Here is a 22,523-nt window from a genome sequence, read left to right on the forward strand (position 1 = left end):
GCATTTCTCAGTTAGCAACAATTGCTTAACTATAGCCAAGCTGTAAGTATTTTCCCAAAGTATGTGATCATATTGCTGTTAGAATGCATAATTGTTTTCTCCATGAAGAAGCTAAATTTGGCTTAACAACTGTGTCATGACATTAACAGAAAATGTCTGGTGTGACAGGGCATAGTGTGGACACTGCACTGAAACGTTCATAACCACAGTTCATTTAATTGATCTTCTGAGGGGGTGAAATATCGTACTAGTCATCTGCCTTTGGTTTTTCAAGCCACATCAAACAATTGTGTGGAGAAGTAAAAAAAAGGAAAGTGCTAGGTTGTTTCATCAGTTAATGGCTGTAGGTCACTCGATCCCCCTTTGTTTACAATACAGTGATATGCCTGTATCTTGTAAAGGTTCACCAGAGTGACTTACTGCTGTGGTACAAGGCCTAAAATAAAACTTGCACATGCCAGGCACCACATGATGCATAAAATATTCTAACAATATATTACAAAACCTTGTCAACACTAGGGGAAATGACTATTCCAAGAAGAGCTGGCTGAAAAAAACATTCCTTTTTTCCGAACTGGGCCCTTATGAAAGGCAGTGGTTTGGGGATCTGAAGGGAGAGAGAGAGAGAGAGGGGTTTCTTCCTTTGGTCTGGTGGAGAAAAGGCTCTTCCTTGGTTAATCAGAAATGTCAACAGAATGAAAGAGAAGCCCACTTCCAGCTCAGATCTTGACATTATTTCATATTTTTCTATTTCTCATTTTTGAGCAGCTGCGCTAAGAACCAGCTCAGCCCCTTGAGAAACTTGCCAAATATATCTACACACTGAAGTGCTATAACTGTTTTGCGTGCAGTTGTGTCCTGAGTGTCCTGAGCAGATTTGCTTTCACCTACCTGTGCACCATCTTCTAAACTGTATCAGTCAGTTGATTTAATGCTGATGTGGAAGTGGTTGTCTCTGCTGCTGCTGTACAACACACTGAGGGGTCCTGCAAAATTAATCGTAAGAAAATCTTGCTGTGAGTTGTTCTAAAAGCAGTGAAATGGGTACCCACGAAGAACAGTCATCATAGCAGTTGCTAGCACAGACTATTAATGACACTAAGCAAGATTACGACACTTCTTAGACTGAAATAGTTCAGCTAATACATGCAGCCTAGAAACGGATTTCTGTTGACTGATAAACTGATGTTTAAGTATATGAAATATAACCAGTCTTTCCTTTAAATATATTTTGACAGATTAAATCTCTGACAATGAAGTCTCTTACTGCATATCCTTCTGGGTTTATCGTATTCCTGTTTGCCTTGCTGCAGAGGAGCCATGGACAATGCAAAGAAGCAGCTAAAAAATCAGAGATGAATTTGAATGTAAAATACGATCTTCCTAACTTCATCGCAGAAACACCAATTCAGAATGTAGTTTTATACAAGCATCATGTTTATATTGGAGCAGTCAACAAGATTTATGTACTAAATGAAACTCTCCAGAACATTTCCGTGTATAAGACCGGGCCCATTTTGGAGAACCCTAACTGCGCGCCGTGCGAAGACTGCAGAGATAAAGCCAATTTATCTAACAGCGTATGGAAGGATAATGTCAACCTGGCACTGCTCTTAGAAACTTACTATGATGATCAGCTCATCAGCTGTGGTAGTGTGTCCGGAGGCATCTGCCACCGTCACATCATTCACCCTGACAACCCTGCTGACATCGAAAGCGAGGTACACTGCATGTATTCACCCCGGGTGGACGGAGAAGCAGATAATTGTCCTGACTGTGTTGTAAGCACTTTAGGAACCAAAGTTTTGGTGACTGAAAAGGACAGGTTTGTTAACTTCTTTGTTGGAAATACTGTGACATCTACATTTCAACCTCCCCATGTGCTGCATTCAATATCAGTTAGAAGGTTAAAAGAAACACAGGATGGTTTTGAATTTCTCACAGATCAGTCTTACATAGATATCCTCCCTCAGTTCCGTGACTCGTATCCCGTTAGGTATGTCCATGCCTTTGAAAATGATCACTTTGTCTATTTTCTGACTGTCCAGAGAGAATCACTTGACTCCCAAGCTTTTCACACTAGAATTATCCGCTTCTGCACTTTAGACTCAGAGATGCGTTCTTACATGGAAATGCCTCTTGAATGTATTTTTACCGAAAAGCGGAGAAAGAGATCCATCCGAAAGGAGGTATTCAACATTTTGCAGGCTGCCTACGTAAGCAAGCCAGGTGCAGCTCTAGCCCACGAAATGGGCCTTGGGTTGAACGATGATATCCTCTATGGTGTTTTTGCACAAAGCAAACCAGACTCTTCTGAACCAACCAACAGATCTGCAGTCTGTGCCGTCTCCGTGCGAACCATCAATGAGTTCTTCAACAAGATTGTTGACAAGCAGAACATGAAATGTCTCCAGCACTTTTATGGGAAAGAGAGCAAATACTGCTTGAACAGGGTAAGTGACAATTAATTTGTTACATTTTGGGACTCTCATTCTGTCTTTGCCTACTCCATTGCCAGGTAGCCGTCCCCTCAGTTTCAGTTACAAAATCATTTGATTATTTCAGATCACTTCGCATTGCTCATGATTCATGTCTCTAAGAATTAGTTCCTGTAAGTTGAGTATGAAAATCGCTGAGGTCCTTAAGGTGTTAAAAAAGTATTAGTGGAACGGGGGAAAATTTATTTTTTAAAAAAAATTGTAAGTAATTATTTTTCTTGAGAGACTGGGATGCAGATAAATGGAACATTTAGACAGTTATTTCTTTTAATATTTCAAAAAAGTATTCATTAACATTTGTAGCCATGTGTACTGAGGAGTCCCTGAAAATATCACTCATATTTAAACTATGTTAATGCTGAATCACAGCCCTCCTTAGAAAGAAATGAAAGAGCTGGTTTGGAACATGCCATGAAGAGCCAGATTGTAATACAGTTACTCATGCCTGATACAGAAACGGCCCCACTGAAAGCAGTTTCCTTAATGAAAGAAGTGTCTGTGAGAAGTGTGTTTGAATGCGGATACCAGTAGTCTCGGATGGGAGGGTTGCCTTTCTGTACACCATGTGTTCAGGTGCTGCTCTCCCACCGTCTGAAATATTGTGACTGAAGGAAACACAGAAGTTATTTTTTCCCGTCTGGCTGGTGTTAGCTCTTCTAAAGGAAATACAGCATCTGGGAATCAGGTATTTTTGACATTTATTTTGAAACATGAAATGCTAGAGCTTTGAATTGTACCTGCTTATGCAGCAGGGCTTTAAATATCCTCTCTGGGAGGCATATTTTCCCCTCAAATACAGGAAGGTTAGAGCTGCCCTGTACCAGAGGTCAGTGCCAGAGCTGTGGTGATGGGGCTGTGCTCAGCCTCGCAAGCCAAGATGAGGCCTGTGTCAGGATTGAGCAATGGCTCAACCTGCATTTGGAGACAGGTGGGATCTATCATGTCCCATCATCGGCATGGCTCGGGGTAAGGATGGGGGAACTGCAGGCCTTCGTCACCCCAGTACCACCAGAGTCCTCCTCAGCGTGGCCACCCACACAGGGCATCAGGATGGGGTGCTGGCACATGCCCTGGTTGAAGGTGGGAGCCTCTTGCATGTAAGAGAAGGAGCTACTTGTCACTGTCAGGGCTGACGCGGGGTGGTCTGGGGAGAAGCATCCGTTAACAGAGCTGCTATGGCTTCTCCCCCGTAGTGGGAATGTGCTCAGAGGTGGGGTCTGACCTAGCCTGAGCACCATCACAGCGGCCTCGGCGTTCAGGGGACAACTGCTTATCGCAGGTGCTGAACACAGATGTAGGCATTGCCAGTGGGTGCTGATACAGCAGCCACAACAGACATAGCATTTTATTCCCTTTTTTTGCAGGGAAAGGCAATTTTCAGGAACTAAAAGCAAGTTAGCAGACATTCAGCACAGTAACTTCTTATCTTTCTTCACTATGCTATTGCTGTCCTAATTTTTCATTTCAGGTCTTAATATCCTTCCACCCCCCCCCCCCCCCCCCCCCCAATTTTTCAGTTCGTTTTTAACAATTAACATTGTTCTTCTCTGACAGCACTTTTTTTCCTTTTTCCTGGGGTGTTTTATTTGTGAGTGACTGTCTTTAAAGTTTATGGCCTTTAACTTACCTCATTCTGTACTTGCCTATAAACCCATTTCATAAGGTGATCTTTTCATAGCAAAGTATACCATTAAAATATTGACAGAATAATTTGCCACTTTTCACATGCTGGGAAGTACTTTCCTGTTTCAAAAGCTTCTCCAGAGTCTGCTGCTGCTTTGCATATCAGACCTGAATGCCTTATACTGCAGACGGTTTATTATAGTTGCCCATTTGCAAGAAATGTCGTCAGAACTCTGATTTCTGCTACATTAAATTGATAAAGGGAAAAATGTTTCTGTGATTTCTTTTAATGGCATAAAGGCAGTCAGAAATTTTTGTCCTGGTTGTTTGCTTAACACTGAAATATCAAGACTTCAGCCTTGCCATTCAGTTTCCTTTGCTTTAATCCAGAGAGCTCATTAAGGCTCCACTAAAAGTGTCCTGTAAATTTTTTCAGATTTCAATTGCATCCTTTCTACGCCTGCTTTTCTCAGGTGTGTGAAATAGACCTGCAAGGTTGGAAGGAGAAGGAAGGGAAGGAACAGGCAGAAGAAGGAAAGCAGGTTATTTCTTATGCTTGTGTCAGGAATATCAGATCTGGTATTCCTTGATTTTGCTGGAGATAAAATAGTCATAACAAAAGGAGTCCCACACCCCTCAACTGTTCTTAGGCCCTTTTTTGTACATTATAAAAATGTACATGAAGGCATAACCCATTTTTCCCCTTCTGTAAGTCACCTTCAACTTAAAAGAAAGCTTTTATAAACTGTGAGAGTTTGTCACAGTTTATTTTGGCAAAATTCAAAACTTGCATTTTGTAATGTAGCCAAGATGATCCTTCTCTTTGATGTTGAGAGAATGAAACCACAGACCACTGATGCAAGTGAAAGGCACTGACCACTGTGCGATTAAGTCATAGGACAGTGAAAACAGTACAGCAGTGAATATGGTATACCACTAACTGCAACATTAAAAAGAAAAATGAGCCTTTAGCAGTGTTTGCAAGGGAGTGCTATCTGATAATTTACAGTTAGAGTCTGATTGATGAATGCCATTTCATGGTATCAAAAGAAGTCCCACAAGACAATTGCACATGATTTTGTTGGACTTTGGGTAGTCTATCTTTTTAAGTGGCTGTCCCTCAGGACTGTTTAGTTGGAGGCTGCTAAAGGCAGAATTAGACCAACATAAACCAGAATGTAACATCCAAAACACTTCCTCAACTTAGTCTTCTCGGATTTTAACCGTTTTTAAAAAAAATGTTCAACTCATCTTGATGTGTTTGCCAAAATTTATTCTTTTTTAGCCTTGTTTCCTAAAGGAATGAAGTTTATGTGGTCATGCTATTGCATACCTGTCTTTCTGCTTGTTGTCCTGACAACCTCAACAATAAGAAACCTCAAGGATGTGAATCCAGGTGCGAAGCCAGGTGTAAATCCAGGGATATATCCAGTATACGCTCAGGCTATGGAAACCAATGAAATTTAAGGAGCCCCTTTATAAACATCAGAAGGACTCACGGGGACCGAAGCTGGTATTGCTTACCCAAGGGAAAATGCTCTGTCAGAGCTCAGCTGGACAGCTAAGTCAACCAACCACAAGATATAAATCCAGACACAACTCTGCTTCACTTCCCCCAGTGCTCATGGAAAACTTTATAAAATCAAAATAAAAAAATTCCAGTTGTGTTTCAGTGAAGTACATATTAAGCCAAAGCTTGGGGTCATTGAAGTCAGGGTTAGGAAAAATAGATCTGGTGGCACATCTGATTGATTCAGAGGTACCTCAGTGGAACTATGACCAGCTAGCACTTCCCAATAATTTTCTTCAGTGAAAAGCTGGCTGTCACTTCAATGACAGCAAGGAGGAAACTGGCTTTGAATTAAAAGAAAAATTTGGAGTCATAGTAAAGGGTTTTATTGCCCAAGTCAGGACAAAGATACCTGAAAGGTAGCTGCTGTGGAAAGTTTTGAATCACTGTTTAGGAATATCCTCACCCACAACAAAGAGAAAACTGGATGTAGACTTTTAGCAGAGTTTATTTGGTCACAGTTAGTCACTATGACCCCTAGTGTGGTTCTCCTCAAAGCAGAGGAGTACTTAGATGAGGAGACAAATGCTGCTTACTTCATTTGCAGACACAGTCCAGTAGTGTGCACTTCTATCATGGATTAAATGAGATTCTCCAAGTGAGGAAGACGGGTTGAGTTTAGCCTTGACAATCTCAACTATTCATTTCAATTGTCATTAGTTAGATCATGATCTTACGGGCTTTGTTTAGCCTTTCTGTGTCTCTTACGTGCTAAACAGTCATGGGCCCAGTTGTCCTCTGATACCTAATTTCAATCACTATTGGCTTCCATGAAAAAGCACCTGTAAAAATGAAATCCAAATTCAGCTCTGTGAAGATCCTGTGGCTCTGTTTCTTCTACACGTAAGCTCCGGTGAAAACCTAAAGTACTCCATTCACCTTACAGGAAAAGAGAAACCACAGACAGGCTTTTGCCACCGTGTCCCAACAAGTGTCCTAAAGCAAGACAAACTGTTCACAAGTCCTGTCAAATGAAAGGCACAAACAGTTGGAAGAATGTGAAATGAAAATAGAAGATCACCAAAACAAAAGATAAAAGTGACAGTAAAATAAACACATGGTGATGCTTCTTTATTACCATTACACAAATGATAGATGAGTAAAATCGGGTTATGCTTATATTGTAATGGAAGAAAATAATTGCTGCTTTCTATCAGGAAACCACAAAGGCACTTATTGATCTGTCATCCTAAGGGTATGTCTAGGAATATTTAATAAAATAAATAGAGACAAATAACTTTTTCGAGGCCCTGTAACCATACTATCCCACACCATTTAGCTTAAAAGTTTTTGGCAGGTTTAAAAATAACACCACATCTCTCTCATTAGGAAGGGTTGATGTGGTTTATTTAGATAATCTCACAGCGTGGAGATGTTTTTTATATTGTGAGTAGAATGTGCCTGAATATTTTCCCTAAAAGTCAGGAACCAGAATCCGTCAAATTGGTTCAGTCACTTATTCCTCTGGAAATGTTATATCAAATGGCATACAGCACCCTGCCTGGGCACAAAGCCTGCTCCCACCCGTACAGATTTTGTGCAAGCTTCTCTGTGGGGTTTTGATGTCTCAGAAGGATAAATGAAGAGGGACTGGGTGATGGGCAATATGCACTGAAACCCTTTAAAACAGGCTTAAACCATAGTAGCAGGGTGACAGGCTGCATCCACATTCCTGTTCTGTGCTTACTGCCTGTCTGCTGAAAGCCCAGGTGGTACCCCAAGGGTCCCTGTTGTGCCCTGTACGGTGGAGTGCGAGGCAGGGTGTGCTTACCACCCAGCTCCCCTCCACCATTAGGTATGTGGCCATCTACCCACCTGGCCATGCAAGACCTGACTGGGGCAAATAGCATGGCATAAGGGGTTGCAGGAAGAGTCTGAACTCCAGTTAAGCTGCATATGACGGGAGCATGGGTATGGAGATGGGTATGAGTAGAGATACGGGTACGTGTAGGTGGTATGGTATAAGCATCGGTATGGGTATGGGTATCATCTCAGGGTGGGGCAGATTCCACAGGCTCTTCTGTCCCTGGGACCAGCCACGTGGGGACCGGCACAAGGGAGTTCCCAAGAGAAAAGGCAAGGCAAGAAAAAAGGCAGGTGAGGGAGTTTCTTTGGAAAGTGCCACACCACCCTGAGTGGTAGGTATCTTTGCAGCTGTGAAATTTGGGGACCAACCTGTTAGTCCCCGAGTGCTGCAAAAACTAGTTTTCCTCCTCCTGATGTCCTGTTAGGGGCCTGTCTCTGCCTCCCAGTGCTGCTACTGAGTGTTTTATCATCTTCTTGATGAAAGCAGGATTTCTCTGTGAAAAAGTGGTATCTGTTAAACTCCCGTTTTCTGCAAAGGGCACTACTTTATCAGCCAGAGTTACTAATAATGTTCCATTTCCAGACTTTTAAATCAAATTCTTCCACTGAAGGCAGGGTTCCCTATTGGTTATTAGTGTGGAAGAGAGACTCTGCTGCTTTTCTCTGGAATCGTGCAGAAATCATTTCAGGCAGAAAGTGATTTTTATCTTTCTAACACGGATATCTTGTCATGTGGTTTTTATGTCTCAGAGTTTCTGAAGGCACTTAAATATCTCTAAAGACCAGAACTGGACTAAGAATGATTTCCTTATGATGTGTAACCTTGCAAATGCAAAAACCTTTATAATCCCACAAGAAAAGATATCCAAAATGCAGACGAGTAGGTATGTAACATTAAGGGCACTCACTAGAGATGTGTAATATTCAGATCTAAGCCTCTTTTCCTGAGTTCAGACCAAATTTTAAGGCTCTGTTGCCCTAGATTAAGTTCCTGTCTAGTCTGCTGATGGCTGTTCTGCAATGGGACCATGTCAGCCCCTCCTGAAAGTTCTGCTTGGATTTCTTTATAAACAATTCCATGTTCTGGAGGAAGAGAAGCTGATTCTGCAGTGCAGATCTAAGTCCTGAATTCATCCCACCTGACTTTGGTAGGTAGTTGAAACATCTAAGTCAACAATTTTCCTCAGCTTCTGCTGCCAAACGATGGAGAGACATAAATCCCGACAAAGCAGACATCTGCCTTTCAGCTCACTCAGCACCAACCTTACCTCAGCAGTTTCTCTACTTACTCTACTTGTTCTGACTCAGGACCACGAATTGCCATCATTATTACTCACTGAAACAACAGTAGGTAATTATTATCCAGGAGAGTGTTGTGTTACTCAAACTTTCTAGGTGGCATGTGGGTTCCTGATCTCAGACAGTTTTTGCATCGAAGTGGAATTACTCTTCATTTCCAAACCTACAAGTAAAACCAGAGGAAAATCCCCCAGTAAAAAAAAAAAAATACTACTAAGGAAGAAGATCTGTGGCATAAATGGTTCAGAAAGGAAGTGTAGGTCACAAAGAAATGTTACTTGCACTGTCTGTGGAGTGGGTGAAAACAATGAAATGTTAAGGAGGAATGATCTTGGGGGAAGTGATAATGAGATCGTCATTTTCTTAAGGCAGATGTTACCCTGCTTTTATACACAGCCTGTGGAAATTAGAGCAAATTGCATGATTTTCTCTTTCTTTCTGGACTCCTTTCTATCCCACATATCTCTTGCACCACTGTTTTGGCTAGACATGCAGTTGTTGTGCAATGTTATCTTGGAATAAGTCTCCGCACTCAGCATTATCTCAGGATAACTGGCTGACTTGGAATTCAGTTTTTCTATTTCATCACAGCTTCCATGTAAATAAGGACTTCTATGAAAAATGCACCTGAATGTGAAAAATACACAACAAATGTACAGCAAAACTGCTTTTATCAACACAGTATCTCTGATGCATTATTTTATTTCTTCAAAATGTGTAATTAGTCAACACCTCTCCTTTGATAATCTGTATACTGAGTTAAATGTTAAATTAATATAAAGGAAATCAGCAAAATACAAAGATTACTTAGGTCCATTTTATCTGCTGAATCAATAGAATTTACTTAGTGCTAATGCACTAACCAGATTATGAGAACTAATGCAGCACTGTTCAATGACAAAAGCAAATAACTCTTTGAATGATCTTGACAACAGAACATGTAATCATCGTAATTTCTATTAACTAATTACATTTAACATGGATGTCTTTTTATCTGTTACCTTAAGTGGAGCACCAATACAGTAACTTCCTTCACCCCTCTCATTTTAGCAGTGAAGTGGATCAAAACAACAAGTATTAAGAGTTAGTGGCATGAAACTGTGTAAAATTTTACATCAATAGAGTTCTTTGAAGGATTTCTCTTCCTCTAGGGGTTATAAAAATTTGTGTAATCTTTCTGTTGACTTCAGTGAGTTCTAAATCAAGTCCTTGAAGTTGAAAGTGTAGCTTAAAGGTAATTAATCCTGCAGTATTTCCCTCTAAATTGTTCCTTATTTTGCAACAGGTAGTATTTTGATAGTTGTTTTCCTGTGTAACTCGGACCACCTCCAGGCAGTAGGTAGCAGCACACAGTAGTGGCCACTGCGTAGTTAGGATTGCTTGTTTCCATGTTAAAGGACTGTTTTCTGTTGCTTGCTTTTTCTTCAAGTCTCCTAGTTCACAGTTGAGATTTGAAAAGGGAACATACTTCTTCTGTGTTTTCTAAAAAAAACCCCTTTCATTTGCTTTCAAATACATGACAAATAATTGGGAAGAGGAGGAAGGAAGAAGAAGGAAACAATCCTTTGTTTAAAACAAAAAGAGGAAAAAACTCTTTTACCATTTAGAGTAAAGCTTCAGCAGAAATTCTTAGAAACAGGAGAACCCAGTCCCCTGCCCCAGGTGTGTTCAGTTCTCCATAAACACTGGGCCAAGTTCACAGCACCTGCACCCTCGAGGTGTCTTTCACTGGTCAAGAAGAAACCAGAAGCGCAGTGGAGCTGCTTCTATGGGAATAGTGTAGCACATAAATTTGTGTCCACTGGCAAAATTGAGCTGTTCCATTTATTACTCATTTTTCCCTGCCTTAGGATTACAAGAAGTGCTTGGTAATGATGTCTGGTGCTACTGTGCAGAAATCTTTTACAAAGCATGTAGCACTTTGAATACTGTATTTTCAGATAACTTTTCTCTTGTGATGTGATCTCTGTTCTGGGAAGAACACATTAGTTGTTTGACAAAATAAATCTTGAAGAAGAAAGAGAAATTCAGCATACCTGGTACCTGTCACTGCCATGTTAACATGGAAATCAGCTGTCTTTGTGTGCTGTGAGAGCAGCAGGTGGGGTATGCGCTGTGTATCCCCAGCAGACTGCTCCGGTCTGGCTTCTGTGCAGTCCCTACTGCAAGGAATACCTGATTCATCCACTTGGGATATCTCTTTCTGAGGACTTACTGACCCTATCAATATGAACAGGTGCGATAGTTCAATTTGAAAGATACAATCTCTTAATTGATAATATTTATAAAGGAAGTGAGATGGGAGAATATGAATGTAATGTAACCTCGATGCTAATAAGGAACACTACTCGTGCATTTGGCCTGCTGTTGAACAGTACATATAACTAGTACTTACGTACGGCCAACCCTCTTTAGTTACCCGTAATTGCTTCTCTTGAAAATGCAGCAGCAAGTTTTGGGAACTCACACGGCAGTTACACTGACCCAGCGGGTGAAGAGTGTCACTGTGGACTTGGACTTCATCATGCTGGCGAAAGCCAACATGCTACATCCAAAGAATTTTTGTTTCTCATGTTCCTCAGTTCTGGCTGGCTTCTCTTCTGTCTGTTGCAGAGCTCTGAAGTTAGTTCATGAGAGATTCTTTTCTGGTCAATTACTTCCAAAAAATAAATGTGTCCATATTTTTTCCATGTATCATCATTGAATATGCTCATAACCGTAAAGAATTCGGACACCCTGCGACAGTTGTGTATAGTGAGAACAATAAATGTGACTAGGATGTTTTAGAATTGCTAGTAGTAAAATTTTGCCCATTTCACAAACTTCCTGTCTTGCAAATTGCAGAGGAAAAAATACTCCTTTGTGATAGCATAGTAGAAAGCTATTTAGATATTTCTCCTCTTCTCCATTACACTTTATTCACTCTGACTAGCTATGGCATGAAACACGGGGGAAAAGAGGAGGGAGATAGTCACTTTGCCAAGGGAACTAACAGAAGAAGGCATGAAGTGAACAGAGTCTGTAAATGTGCCAGAAGCCAGAAAGTTTGTCCTGGTTATTTTTCTCCTCTCCCATTTTTTTGAAGAGCTGTAAGTACAGAGATCTTACAGTCATCTCTAACTGAGTCTAGAATTAAAAAGACCAGTATGTGACAGCTGGGAAGATTTATGGGGTTTATGAAATTTAAGGAGTAATTTCTTTCAAAAATAATGATAGGCAGGCAAAATTTATGATGTCCCTCACTTTTATTTACATGGGACTGGGAAACACAATACAGGTTCTAACTCCAGTGCTCTGACAGACCTCCAATGTGATGATGATCAAGTCATTCATCCTCTTTCAGGCAACAGCCTGGCTTCACTGAGTTATTGGGGCCAGAATGTCACTTCTTGTATTTCACATGGAGAGAAGAAGTGATCAAAAGCACTTCTCACCTGAAGACAAATGCTGCAAACTACACAGAAAACTCAGATGTATTAAAGAACAGCAAAATTGTGTTGGCTAAAAATGCACAAGAATATTCAGCGAGGAAAATCTTATAAGGTTCTTATATGTTCCTCACAGTTACTCTTCCTTTTCAGACTCTGCCGTACATGTAAATTCTTCACCATTATGTGCTTGATTCCAATAGGACACGCTCCTGAAAACTGTAGTTTTATTATTCATCTTAATTCACTGACCTCCATGACAGAAGAGATTAGCAAGTCATACACTCTTGGATTTTAATTGTCTTGGGAATCAATTTGTTATGTAGAGTCATCTATCCATTCACTTGTACAGCACTTTCTTTGAAAAAGGATTTTTTTCCATTTGCAGATACAGGATCTAGTTTGTTTTGCAGTAGCTCATTCCCCCCTGCTCCATGTTATGTCACAGAAGTGCTCAAAGGATAAATATTGTCAGCACTTGGGGGTGTCCACTTCTCCTGAGGGAGACTCCCAGGATCCATAGCAGCAAGCAGAAGTTGATACTTAAGAATTTGATTCCTGACAGCCAACAAGTTAACAGTCATATAAACAAACCAGCAGGAAATAGACTCCTGCTTATTCATACTTTCACTTGAGTTCTTCATCCTAACTGTAGTATTTCACAACTGACAGTAGGAAATTTTACCAAGTTACTTTCAGACCATTACTCCAATTTGTCAAATGAAATCTTAATTTTAATCGTGTCCTCTGAATCACTCACAAGACAGTGTAGGTTGTTCTGCAGTGATTAAGTCAAATTTCTAGTTTATTCAAGACATAAAACGTAACACCAAGACAAAACACACAATATCACTTTCTAATTGAGCACTGCACTTAACTAAGAAGAACAGGTGTTGTCCAGGTCTAGAAGGACAAGCCTGGAGGAGAGTTTCTCCAAACTGCAGTCACTGCAAATAACAGTTTTTCCCTCAGTCTAGTATTCAGACTAGAGACTAGACTTTATGATCAGTTCTGACACAGACCTAACTGGGTGGGTTTTTAAGATTTTCATTAGTGGCTTTAAGATTTCCTTCCAGCTTTGCACTTTTGGCTTCAGACTCTGTCCGAAATATTATTTTTATGCTCACTGAATATGATATATAAATCATCAGTTGACTGCCAAACAGCGACAGTTCCTGATGGCCCAGCTCAATATCGTCTAGAGACTTTTTTGGCGTGTTCATCTTCTGTGGACTGAATCCAGGGTGAATTCCGACACACCATAACTTCCCCTATGAACAAATAAGATAGTGTTGGTTATCTTCTACCCTTCTGGACATTGCTGAAGGTCAGGGCTTGCCCACACCTCATTGCATTCCAGTGGCACACCTACATAAGCTTCATAAAGCCCTCACTATGAATCACATATGCAATTGGCACCTCTTGTCCTGCAAAAGAAGTAATATAGCCCAACCCAAGCACGTACCCGTGCTCCAATCATCCATTTTAATAGTTGTGTGATTTGTCACTGGAACTTGGCATAGTATCCAGAGTGCATCATCTGACATCAGTTATTTTTCCACATTGACAGCCAAAATGGATACTTATGTGTATACTGGGAGAGAGGGAGGAAGGGAGAGATTTAGGCTTCAAAGAGTTAATTTAAAGCAGCTTCTTAGCCTCAGTTTTCCATGTTATCAATCTTCCTTTAGTTTTCCAAGTAGTCTTTTAATCTCTGCATTTCTACTCGAAGATGAAAGCCTTCCTATTTCTTAAACAGCTAACCTTACATTATGGTTAATCCATAAAGCGCCAGGTTTTGTAAGAGAGCCATATGTGAAACAATCTGCAGGTTCTTGGGCAGATACCCAAAATTACAACATCACTGAGGAAGGCTGAGCTGACTTTGTGGCCGAACTGACTTCGGGGAAGCTAGGAAAGGTGTCGGAACAAGCAGGAAAATCTAGCCACTTGTTAAAAAGAGCTTGAACAGGGTTTGATGAGACATGTCAGGATGTTCAAATTGTATTGAGATGACTACATAGAAGGAAGTACTTTTTTAGGGTTAGCACAGAAATGTCTCTTCCTAAAGTTTGCTTATGGAAAAAAAAAAAAAGAAAAGAAAAAAAAAAAAAAAAGGGATTTACAGCAAAGAGCAGACATCCCAAAATTGGGGGAGGGTAAATTCAGAAATCTGCCTTATTTAAAAAAGCATGAAAACTGTACATCTTTCTGCACTTGAACTGTTCATACTCACTGTATGAGTAATCTTTGCACAGATGTTTCAGAAATACTTTTAGACTGGGTAGGATATGAGCGCAAAAGAATAAAGCTTTTAGCTTGTTTGGTGACTGAAGCAAAGAAAAGCTAAATTTGCCCGTTGATGTGTTTTCAATGTTCCTAATGTAAAGTATTAGTTCAGTTCCTATTGAGCAAAACATACCATACGTTAACAGTTAATGTGAAAACTAATACAGCAAACCCTTTAGCATGTGGATAACGAAACTGTTAAGTCATTGCTGTATTAAATCTAAAAGCTCTTCTTCTGTATCATTAAGGCACTGCACAGAGATTTCAGTTGCTCTTGCTTGGTCTTACACAGGTTTTTACCTAAATAATACAATAAATTGACAGGGCAACTGGAGAAAAACTGGCACCAGTGCTGACTGCAACTCCTAGGGGTCATAGAAAACTACCTGCCGATGCTGTTGCCCTGCACAATTCAGAAATGTTACAATTCGACAGCAAAGGACTGCCCTGTTGGGTTGAACATTTTGTTAATAACTTCAATGCCTTGGTTGTTTTCCCCAGAATTCACCAGTTAAGCCAGCAAGAAATTCTTGGTTCATTGCTTGTTTTCTTGTAGTACTTTGAGGGAAAAACTTCACCCATCAGTGCTGTTGCTGTGCAGAGTTCAGAAATGTTACAATTCAGCAGCAAAGGACTGAGCTATTAGCTTGAACATTTTGTTAATGGCATTTTCAAAGCCTTGGGTTTTTTTCCAGAATTCAGCAGTTAAGCCAGCAAGAAACTCTTTTGTTCATTGCTTGGTTTCTCATAGTACTTTGAGAGAAAAACATCTAGAATCCAGAAAAGAAGAAAAAAAATAATTACTACTACATGTTCTTTAAGGGTATGATCCGGATCTATTTAATTTAGTGGAAATACTCTGACTGTCTTTAAAAGGTTTAGTTCAAGCTTTTTAAAAGATTTTTAAAAACCACATTTGTAACAACAACAAATCAATTAAAAAAATTGGGAAAAATGAAGCTCTCTATTGATTACAACAGAGGAATCACCATAAGGTCCTTTATAATGTCCCTACATGTTCATTCATAAAGTATGTCACAGTGGGAACGTGCTAGATAGCTTCCAAATTTAAACCAGTTAGAGATTCTTCAGGGGGTTCCTGGTTATTATCTGTACAGTCTCACCAAAACAGATGATGTAGTATCAATAGTAATGGAATTACCAGTTAATAGATTACTATTGAATTGTCAGCACAACAGGTTATATTCTTCTCAAGAGAGAACTTAAAGTGTATTGTCCAATAATTTTTCCAATGCAAATTAAAAACCTGTATTCTCTATTCCCAAACTGAAAGAGAAAATCCTGCAAATGCAGCAACTATTATAGTACACTCAAGAAATACAGAGATTGGACAAAATAGAGCATGAGCCATAGATGATCAATACGATCGCCTAAGTAATTATAAAAAGCTGGCTTCCCCATAGTTTCATTTAAATATACAATCAGAAACATATTTTTCCTGGTTTATCTCCCTTTTCTCTTTCTCCATCTTTTTCTCCCTTTTTCTCTCTTACCACTGGAAAAGGTGGTGAAAACAATAGAAGAATACTGGAAATTGTTATTGTAATGCAATAAAAGGTTGAAAAAATTGCAGCATTTTTAGAGAAAAATTTTCAAAGTATCACTGTTTTAGAAGCAGGTGTGTTGCTGGGCAGGCTCTGCAGTCAAAGAATCTTAGACCCTTGAAGAAGCAGCATGATGGAAGTCACTGACAGAAAGGATACCTTGATGCATGTACATATACACATATCATCTGGTTAAATAAAGACCCTATGTCTTATTCCCAACAGACAAGATAAAAAAAAACTTAAAAGAAACATTTCCATAACATTAAGAAGTCATTGCCTTCCTCATGGAACATCATAACTGATGAAGCAATTAAGTTTGAAACATTTTTAAATACTTTTGGTCAAATGCATTTGTGCTAAATGACTTCACTCTGACAAAGATCTATTCCTACTCGTAAAGACGGTACTCATCTGTACTTCATTTTCAACAGGCTTTTTCAAGAAATGCTTCATACTGCAGAGCACAAGATGATGAATATCGCTTAGAAGTTACGACTCCTTTGCAGAGGGTTGACTTGTTCATGGGCCAGTTCAACAGTGTCCTGCTAACTTCGATATCTGTCTTCACCAAAGGGAACCTTACCGTTGCTAATCTGGGAACTTCGGACGGTCACTTCATGCAGGTAAATATTACTATGACACCTTCACAATAAAAAAAAAACCATACTGGAGTTTAGCGGGATGGTGAAGAGCGAGGAGCAGTATTATCCCGGTTTAACGGGGCATTAGAAAATTGAAATTCCTGAGCAAAGTAGAGCTTCTGGAATACAAACGAAGTGCCTAATAGAGCATTCAGCATTTTAAGTGTTTACATGGGCTTTGTGGTCTGGAGCAATGGTTCTGGGGCACGTTCTGCCATGATCTCCACTTAGTCCAGCTGGCTCAGATCACAGAGCAGTTTTGGTCCATACAAACTAGATTCCTTTCAAAGGAAACTAAACTGAAAGCTCTGTCATGAGTACACATCAAATATGCTGCAACCCCAGCTGGGGCAGAAAGGTCTGAAACAGTGACTGATTGTCCAGACAGCTTCAGATACACACTTCATATGAGCATTTGGTCTAGAGGATCAGACTGAACCTAGTTCAGTGTAAAATGCCAAGACAGCTTATAATGTAGAAGCAGGAGCCTCAGCAGTAGTTGTTTCTATATACTGATCCACTCCTCTGGCACCAGATCACTTGCTAATATACCCTTAGCCTATGACTCACAGCTGTAGAATTGAGATTAGCTCCTCCTCCACCTACTTTTAAGTTTCTCTGAGTGCATCTTAATTTTTTGGGCTCTTGCTCATTCCCATCTCCCCCTGTTCTTTTGGACAGCAATTCTTCCTGTCCTAAAATATGTTTTCCATAGTATGTGGTAAGTCACCCTCCTGAGAAGCCTGTCTCCCTCCACCGAGTACATAACTGATTAGACAGGTAGATTATACTACATGACTTCTTTGTAGGTAACTAACAAAATAAACAAAATAACAAAAGTCAGCAGTCTTTTAAAAACTTGGTGGTCAAAATCAAACATAAGAATAGAAAATACTTTGAAAGCACCAAGGGCTCCCTCTATTCACCCATCTTATTTCAAGCACTGCCATCGTGCAGTGAGCACCTTGGAGAGCTTGGCTTCTCCAGCTGCCACTGAGCCCAGCCTGGATGTACAGCTCAGCCTGGATTCCTCTTGCACCCAAGCACCCAAGGACTGCCCTTTTCTCTGCCAGTATTACTTGTCTTCCACTGGGCTTCCTGAAGTATTGGCAGTCTTTGGCCTTTCTTGCTCTGTAGGCCGCAGAGTGTCATCTAAGCTAGTAGTGTTGTTCCCTGGTCATCATTAACTGAAACCCCTTGAGAAGGCTATCAGTTGCTGTGCCCTTCCAGTTTTCGCATTTTCTGTAACGTTCCATTAGAAAATACTTGGGCATATGTAACTTTTCATAAAAACAAGCTTTCCCTTTCTTCTCTCCTTTCCTCTCCTTTCCTGTCCTTACTGCGTACAGTAAGTAGGGTTACAAATTGTCCCCAGTACATGCACCCTTTCTGGGCGAAGGAAATCCTATACCTCCACTTCTGTCTTCTGCACAGACTGGACACAGAACCTGCCCCACAATGCAAAATCCATAATGCTCCTACACGGAAGGAGGTCAGCGTGATTTACCACAAAGGACAGATGAAAAGTTGGAGGAAATCGTGTTTCTCTTTCCCCCTAAAAGATAAAAATTTAACAAAATATTCAGTGACAGCCCTGCTGGTTGTACCCGAACTTCCCTTGATGACCTTGGGTAAATTTAAGCTGCAGTTTGTCATCAGCACAGAAGGGGCAAATGCTAAGAGCTACGCACTGAGCACAGCACCATCTATGCTCTGTTCTTAAATGTAGGTACTGGTTCGAACAGTGAACATGAGCAATTTGTTTAACCTTTCTGAAGCCATTTCCTTATCTACAAAATACAGTTAATAGCAACTACTGTCTTACTCACAGCATTTCTTCTGGGCTGTCACAAAGCTTTTAGGGAAGTTTTGTGGAAAGCGCAAGGCAGCATTATTTTTATTTGTAACATTCTTTAAATTATTCATTCAAGTCCTGCACCACACACTTCATTCAGGCGTTTGCCCAACTCAAGGAACAATTAAAATATTTCCAGAATACATTTCCCATTCCAGGTTCAGTTACAGATCAAAAGAAAGGCTATTGTGTAAACTACACATTGCCATTAGCAGAAATATTCTCATAATTGAATTAGATTGGCTTGAGCTACAGGGGGAAGTCAGCACTGGGTTCATATTGTAATAAGGAGGAGCTCTTTCTTCGAGGGTTTGGTGCAACCAACAGGAGAATAAGCATACTGACTGCCTTTAGTGACACTGCCTCCAGATATTTGTTCTGCTTTTAAAGGATCTTGAAAGGGATTCTAGGCCTGTAGGGTACAGCAGACACAGCTTCTTGCAGAATTTAATGTTCACTTACATTAAATCTTTTTTATTTTTTTCCACTAATAGTTCTCTAGGAAGTGCTTTCAAACATGTTCATTAGCAAATGCCCAACTAAAGCAGATTTGCAGTGTTTCTATGGAAATACAGCTATTAACTGCAATGAGATGGAGATCATTAAAAATTGAGTTATTAAAAGACCATTACTGAAGTAAAATGGGTTAAAAAAATCAGGATAATCTAACAATGACTTAATATATCAGAAAGATATCCCAAACACTTCCCCAGATTTTTTAGCAAAGAAATGTAATGATGTTCTATTTTTCTGGTGTTTCATTCACAAATCTTCTGGAACATATTGCAAAGAATCCTCAGTTTTTCACTTATTACATACCTCATTTTTGCATGGTCATTTGCACTCATATTTTTAGCTCTTTGTACATGCAATCCCCTTGTAACTTGTAGCTATTCAGAGTTGACTGTCTCCCTTCAGAGACAGGTATGCTTTCAGAGAAAATTGGTTGTAAAATTCTACCTATCAGGGTACCCATTTTAAAACTGGTTATATTGCATTAATATCTTGCGAACATATTTTCATGCCAGCTATTTAAAAGCAAAAGGAAAAAAGATATTCATATATGGGGTTCTAAAATTAGAAAATCAGCTCAGTCCTTCCAGTGAATCCAGTTCATCTTGTATCCTCTTTGAAATACCAAACCTTACCATATTTGGGCAATTTAGTTTGTGACATAAATTTCAGCACTAGCAGTCATCCATGAGATTAAAAGAAATAGTAGAACAGTACCTCTGCCTCTGACAACCGCACCCTGAAGTGCCCAAATATGAAACAGCTTGGTGAAAGTATTGAACATTTGATTCACATTTTTGCTGTATTAACTTAGCGTTTCCTTTAATTATGAACTTTTTTTTTGGGGGGGGGGGCGGGGGGAAGATGTTTGAAATGTAGCAATCATGTTACCTAAATGGAATTGAAGATCCGAGCCTGTGCTGTGGAAGCCAGTAAGCTGTGGAAGCAAGCTACTGATACTCAACCTGAGAGAAATTTATTTGAAAATTTTTCTCATATTGTCCCATTATACTTGCTTATATTTGATAAGCAGCCAACCACTTTCTTTTCTTTTTCTTGTCATCTTTCCATCCCCTTTTGCGTTTCTTTTGCTCATAACTTCCTGCCTTCCTATCACCCCATCATCTCTGACTTTGTTTCCATTTCCATTTTCTCTCTTTACCATACAACTATAGCACAGCACTGCTGCAAAAGTCAACAGAAGTTTTAATATGTAGTTTCTGAGAACAAAGTTTTTCTTTCTGTAGATGATAGCTACCTGTTCTGGGGTTTTGATGTATTTAGAGAAATAACACAATGAATAATTCCTATCTTTACAAGTGATTCCACTGAAGCTTATGGTATTACCCATCAAAACTGTGCTAATGACCCAACTCAGAATACACTCTGTATTTTCCTTATTTTAAAAAAAGTCATCTGAGGAGCCGATAATATTCAGAATGAAAAAGCAGGTACGTTTTATCCAACCAAAGAATAAGTCACCTGTTGTTTTCTGCTTGTGCTTTTAGTTTGATTAAATAGAACTACTCGCTTAAACAGCTCTGGAAATAACTAATTCTGGAAAGGAAATACAACCTCCTTTACTAAATGTTTCATTTTTTCAGCCAAAATCTAAAACAAAATTGATCTGGATGGTCCAAATACAGAAGATTCATGAGTTCTTTTAAGGAGGATAATTGGGGCCAGGAGGTGAATTCCAAAGCTCTCCTGGGGAGTAATTGCAGCCCATTGACATACTGAGCATGTTTTGGCTGCATCAGAAATGTTAAATCTGTATTTGGCCATGAATAGATTGGAGTTTGTAGTTTACCAAATATTGTGGAGTTTCTGTTACAAAACAGAGCAGTAATAATTTTTCTAAGACAGCTGACATGCATGAGACGGAAAAGAAAAATGGTTTTACTTCCTTCCTAAGCTGGAGCCTGACAACAAGCTTTTTTCCCCCTTTTTTTTTTTTCTGTTGAGAAGTTGCAGCTGTTTCGGCCTTTCTTATTGTGCTTGTTTTCAGAGTGTGACTGGGAACACAGACTGAAAGTACAGCTGTTGGGTGCAAAGTGAATCAGGTATTTCACAGTGGTTATTTGATTAGAAAACAGCACCCAGTCACACTGCTATAGCTGAAGAATCAGATTTTCAGCTGGTGTAAAGCAGCCTTACTCTACTCAAGCCAAAGAAGCTATGCTGAGAATAAGACTCAGAACTGCAAAAGACACTTCCATTACCAGGCAATATTTTTGGAAATTAGAGTTTGTCAAAAAAAGCCAACCATAATACATTGAGATAAAATATCTTCTATTTTTGCTCAGTTCCAAGGTGATATGTGGGGGTTTTTTCCTGCCTGGAGCTTGGTATTATTTCAGAGAGTGACTTTTGAGTGATGAAGAGCAAAGTTCTTCAGGAAGGGGAAATCTTTCTGATAGCTCTGGGGAGAGTGGGATATGAGAAAGTTTTACAAGATTTATTCTGAAAAGCTCACATTTGGTTTGGCCTTGACAGTGAACAAGAGTGTGATGCCCTTGATATATGCAGAGGCTGGTTTTCAGTATAATGCTATGTTTGGAAGTGGAATACTGCATGCGCTCCCTACACTGGCCTCACCGAGGTAAAGGCCAAGCAAATGCACTGTTTGTTGGTAACCTTGAGGAGGAAGGGATAAAGAAGTTTTCAGTGTACATTTTACAGCTGCTGTGGGCAACCACTCTCTTTAGATCCAGTTTTGGCAGCAGGGCCGTCTCATCCTTCTGACTCTGCCAGAGCACAGTGGGGCAGCACTGGCTGCATGTGGAGTGAGGAGCTCCCCCATGTGCCCTCTCATCTGCACAGGCCAGTAGGACATCCATCTGTTGCTTCTGGAGGTAAAGGACAGGGTCCTTCTATGGGCATACCTACTGCCTGAGATGCAGTCAGCCACGTGCTGGCTGCGGTCCTGTCCAGTCTAGATGGATATGAGCCAGCTCTAGCTGAGAAGTCAAGCATTAGCGAAACATGGTCATGCACTGTCATGTCTGAACAGGTTCTGGAATGAAAATGGCTTAGGACACGTGAACCAAAGCATGATGGCACAGATGGGTCTCATTGGAGTAAAGCATGTCACGCAACAGGCCACGTCATCCTCCTCAGGGCCTCTCTGCACTTGTTAGACACATAACAATACAAAATAATAATAAACCTTATTCTAGGGACCCATTATATCCCAGTATTTTTAACCAGATTTTTCGCTGAGAAAGATGTATGGGGTTAGAATAAGGGTTCAAGGAGCAGAGCTTCCTATCTCTGACAGAGGCTAAGATGGGTAAGGGAGAAGTATGAGGCAGGTAAAAGCACACAGTGATACCTCTCCAAGTACTCTCCTGCTTCTGGCACTCTGTGGCTCAGAGGTTCCCTGAGCTGGAAATTGCACCATATCTGGCATTTAATAGCCCTTTATGGACTT

The 22,523-nt window shown here is 40.1% G+C and overlaps 1 protein-coding gene across 4 annotated transcripts in view; it reads left to right on the top strand.

The window, feature by feature from the left end:
• Window positions 1–22,523, top strand: part of MET (MET proto-oncogene, receptor tyrosine kinase) — a 90,894-nt gene that overhangs the window by 18,910 nt on the left and 49,461 nt on the right. For 3 of the 4 annotated variants that reach the window (XM_055711781.1, XM_055711780.1, XM_055711782.1), the window contains exons 2-3: window positions 1,239–2,453; window positions 16,513–16,704. In XM_055711781.1, the coding sequence (XP_055567756.1) occupies window positions 1,254–2,453; window positions 16,513–16,704 (1,392 nt within the window). In that variant the 5' untranslated portion in view covers window positions 1,239–1,253. Of the gene's footprint in view, window positions 1–1,238; window positions 2,454–14,192; window positions 14,198–16,512; window positions 16,705–22,523 lie in introns of those variants that run through there. The other variant, XM_055711784.1, reaches the window with a different exon arrangement.

The sequence above is a fragment of the Falco cherrug genome, chromosome 5 (assembly GCF_023634085.1).
Source record: "Falco cherrug isolate bFalChe1 chromosome 5, bFalChe1.pri, whole genome shotgun sequence".
Classification (NCBI taxonomy): domain Eukaryota; kingdom Metazoa; phylum Chordata; class Aves; order Falconiformes; family Falconidae; genus Falco; species Falco cherrug.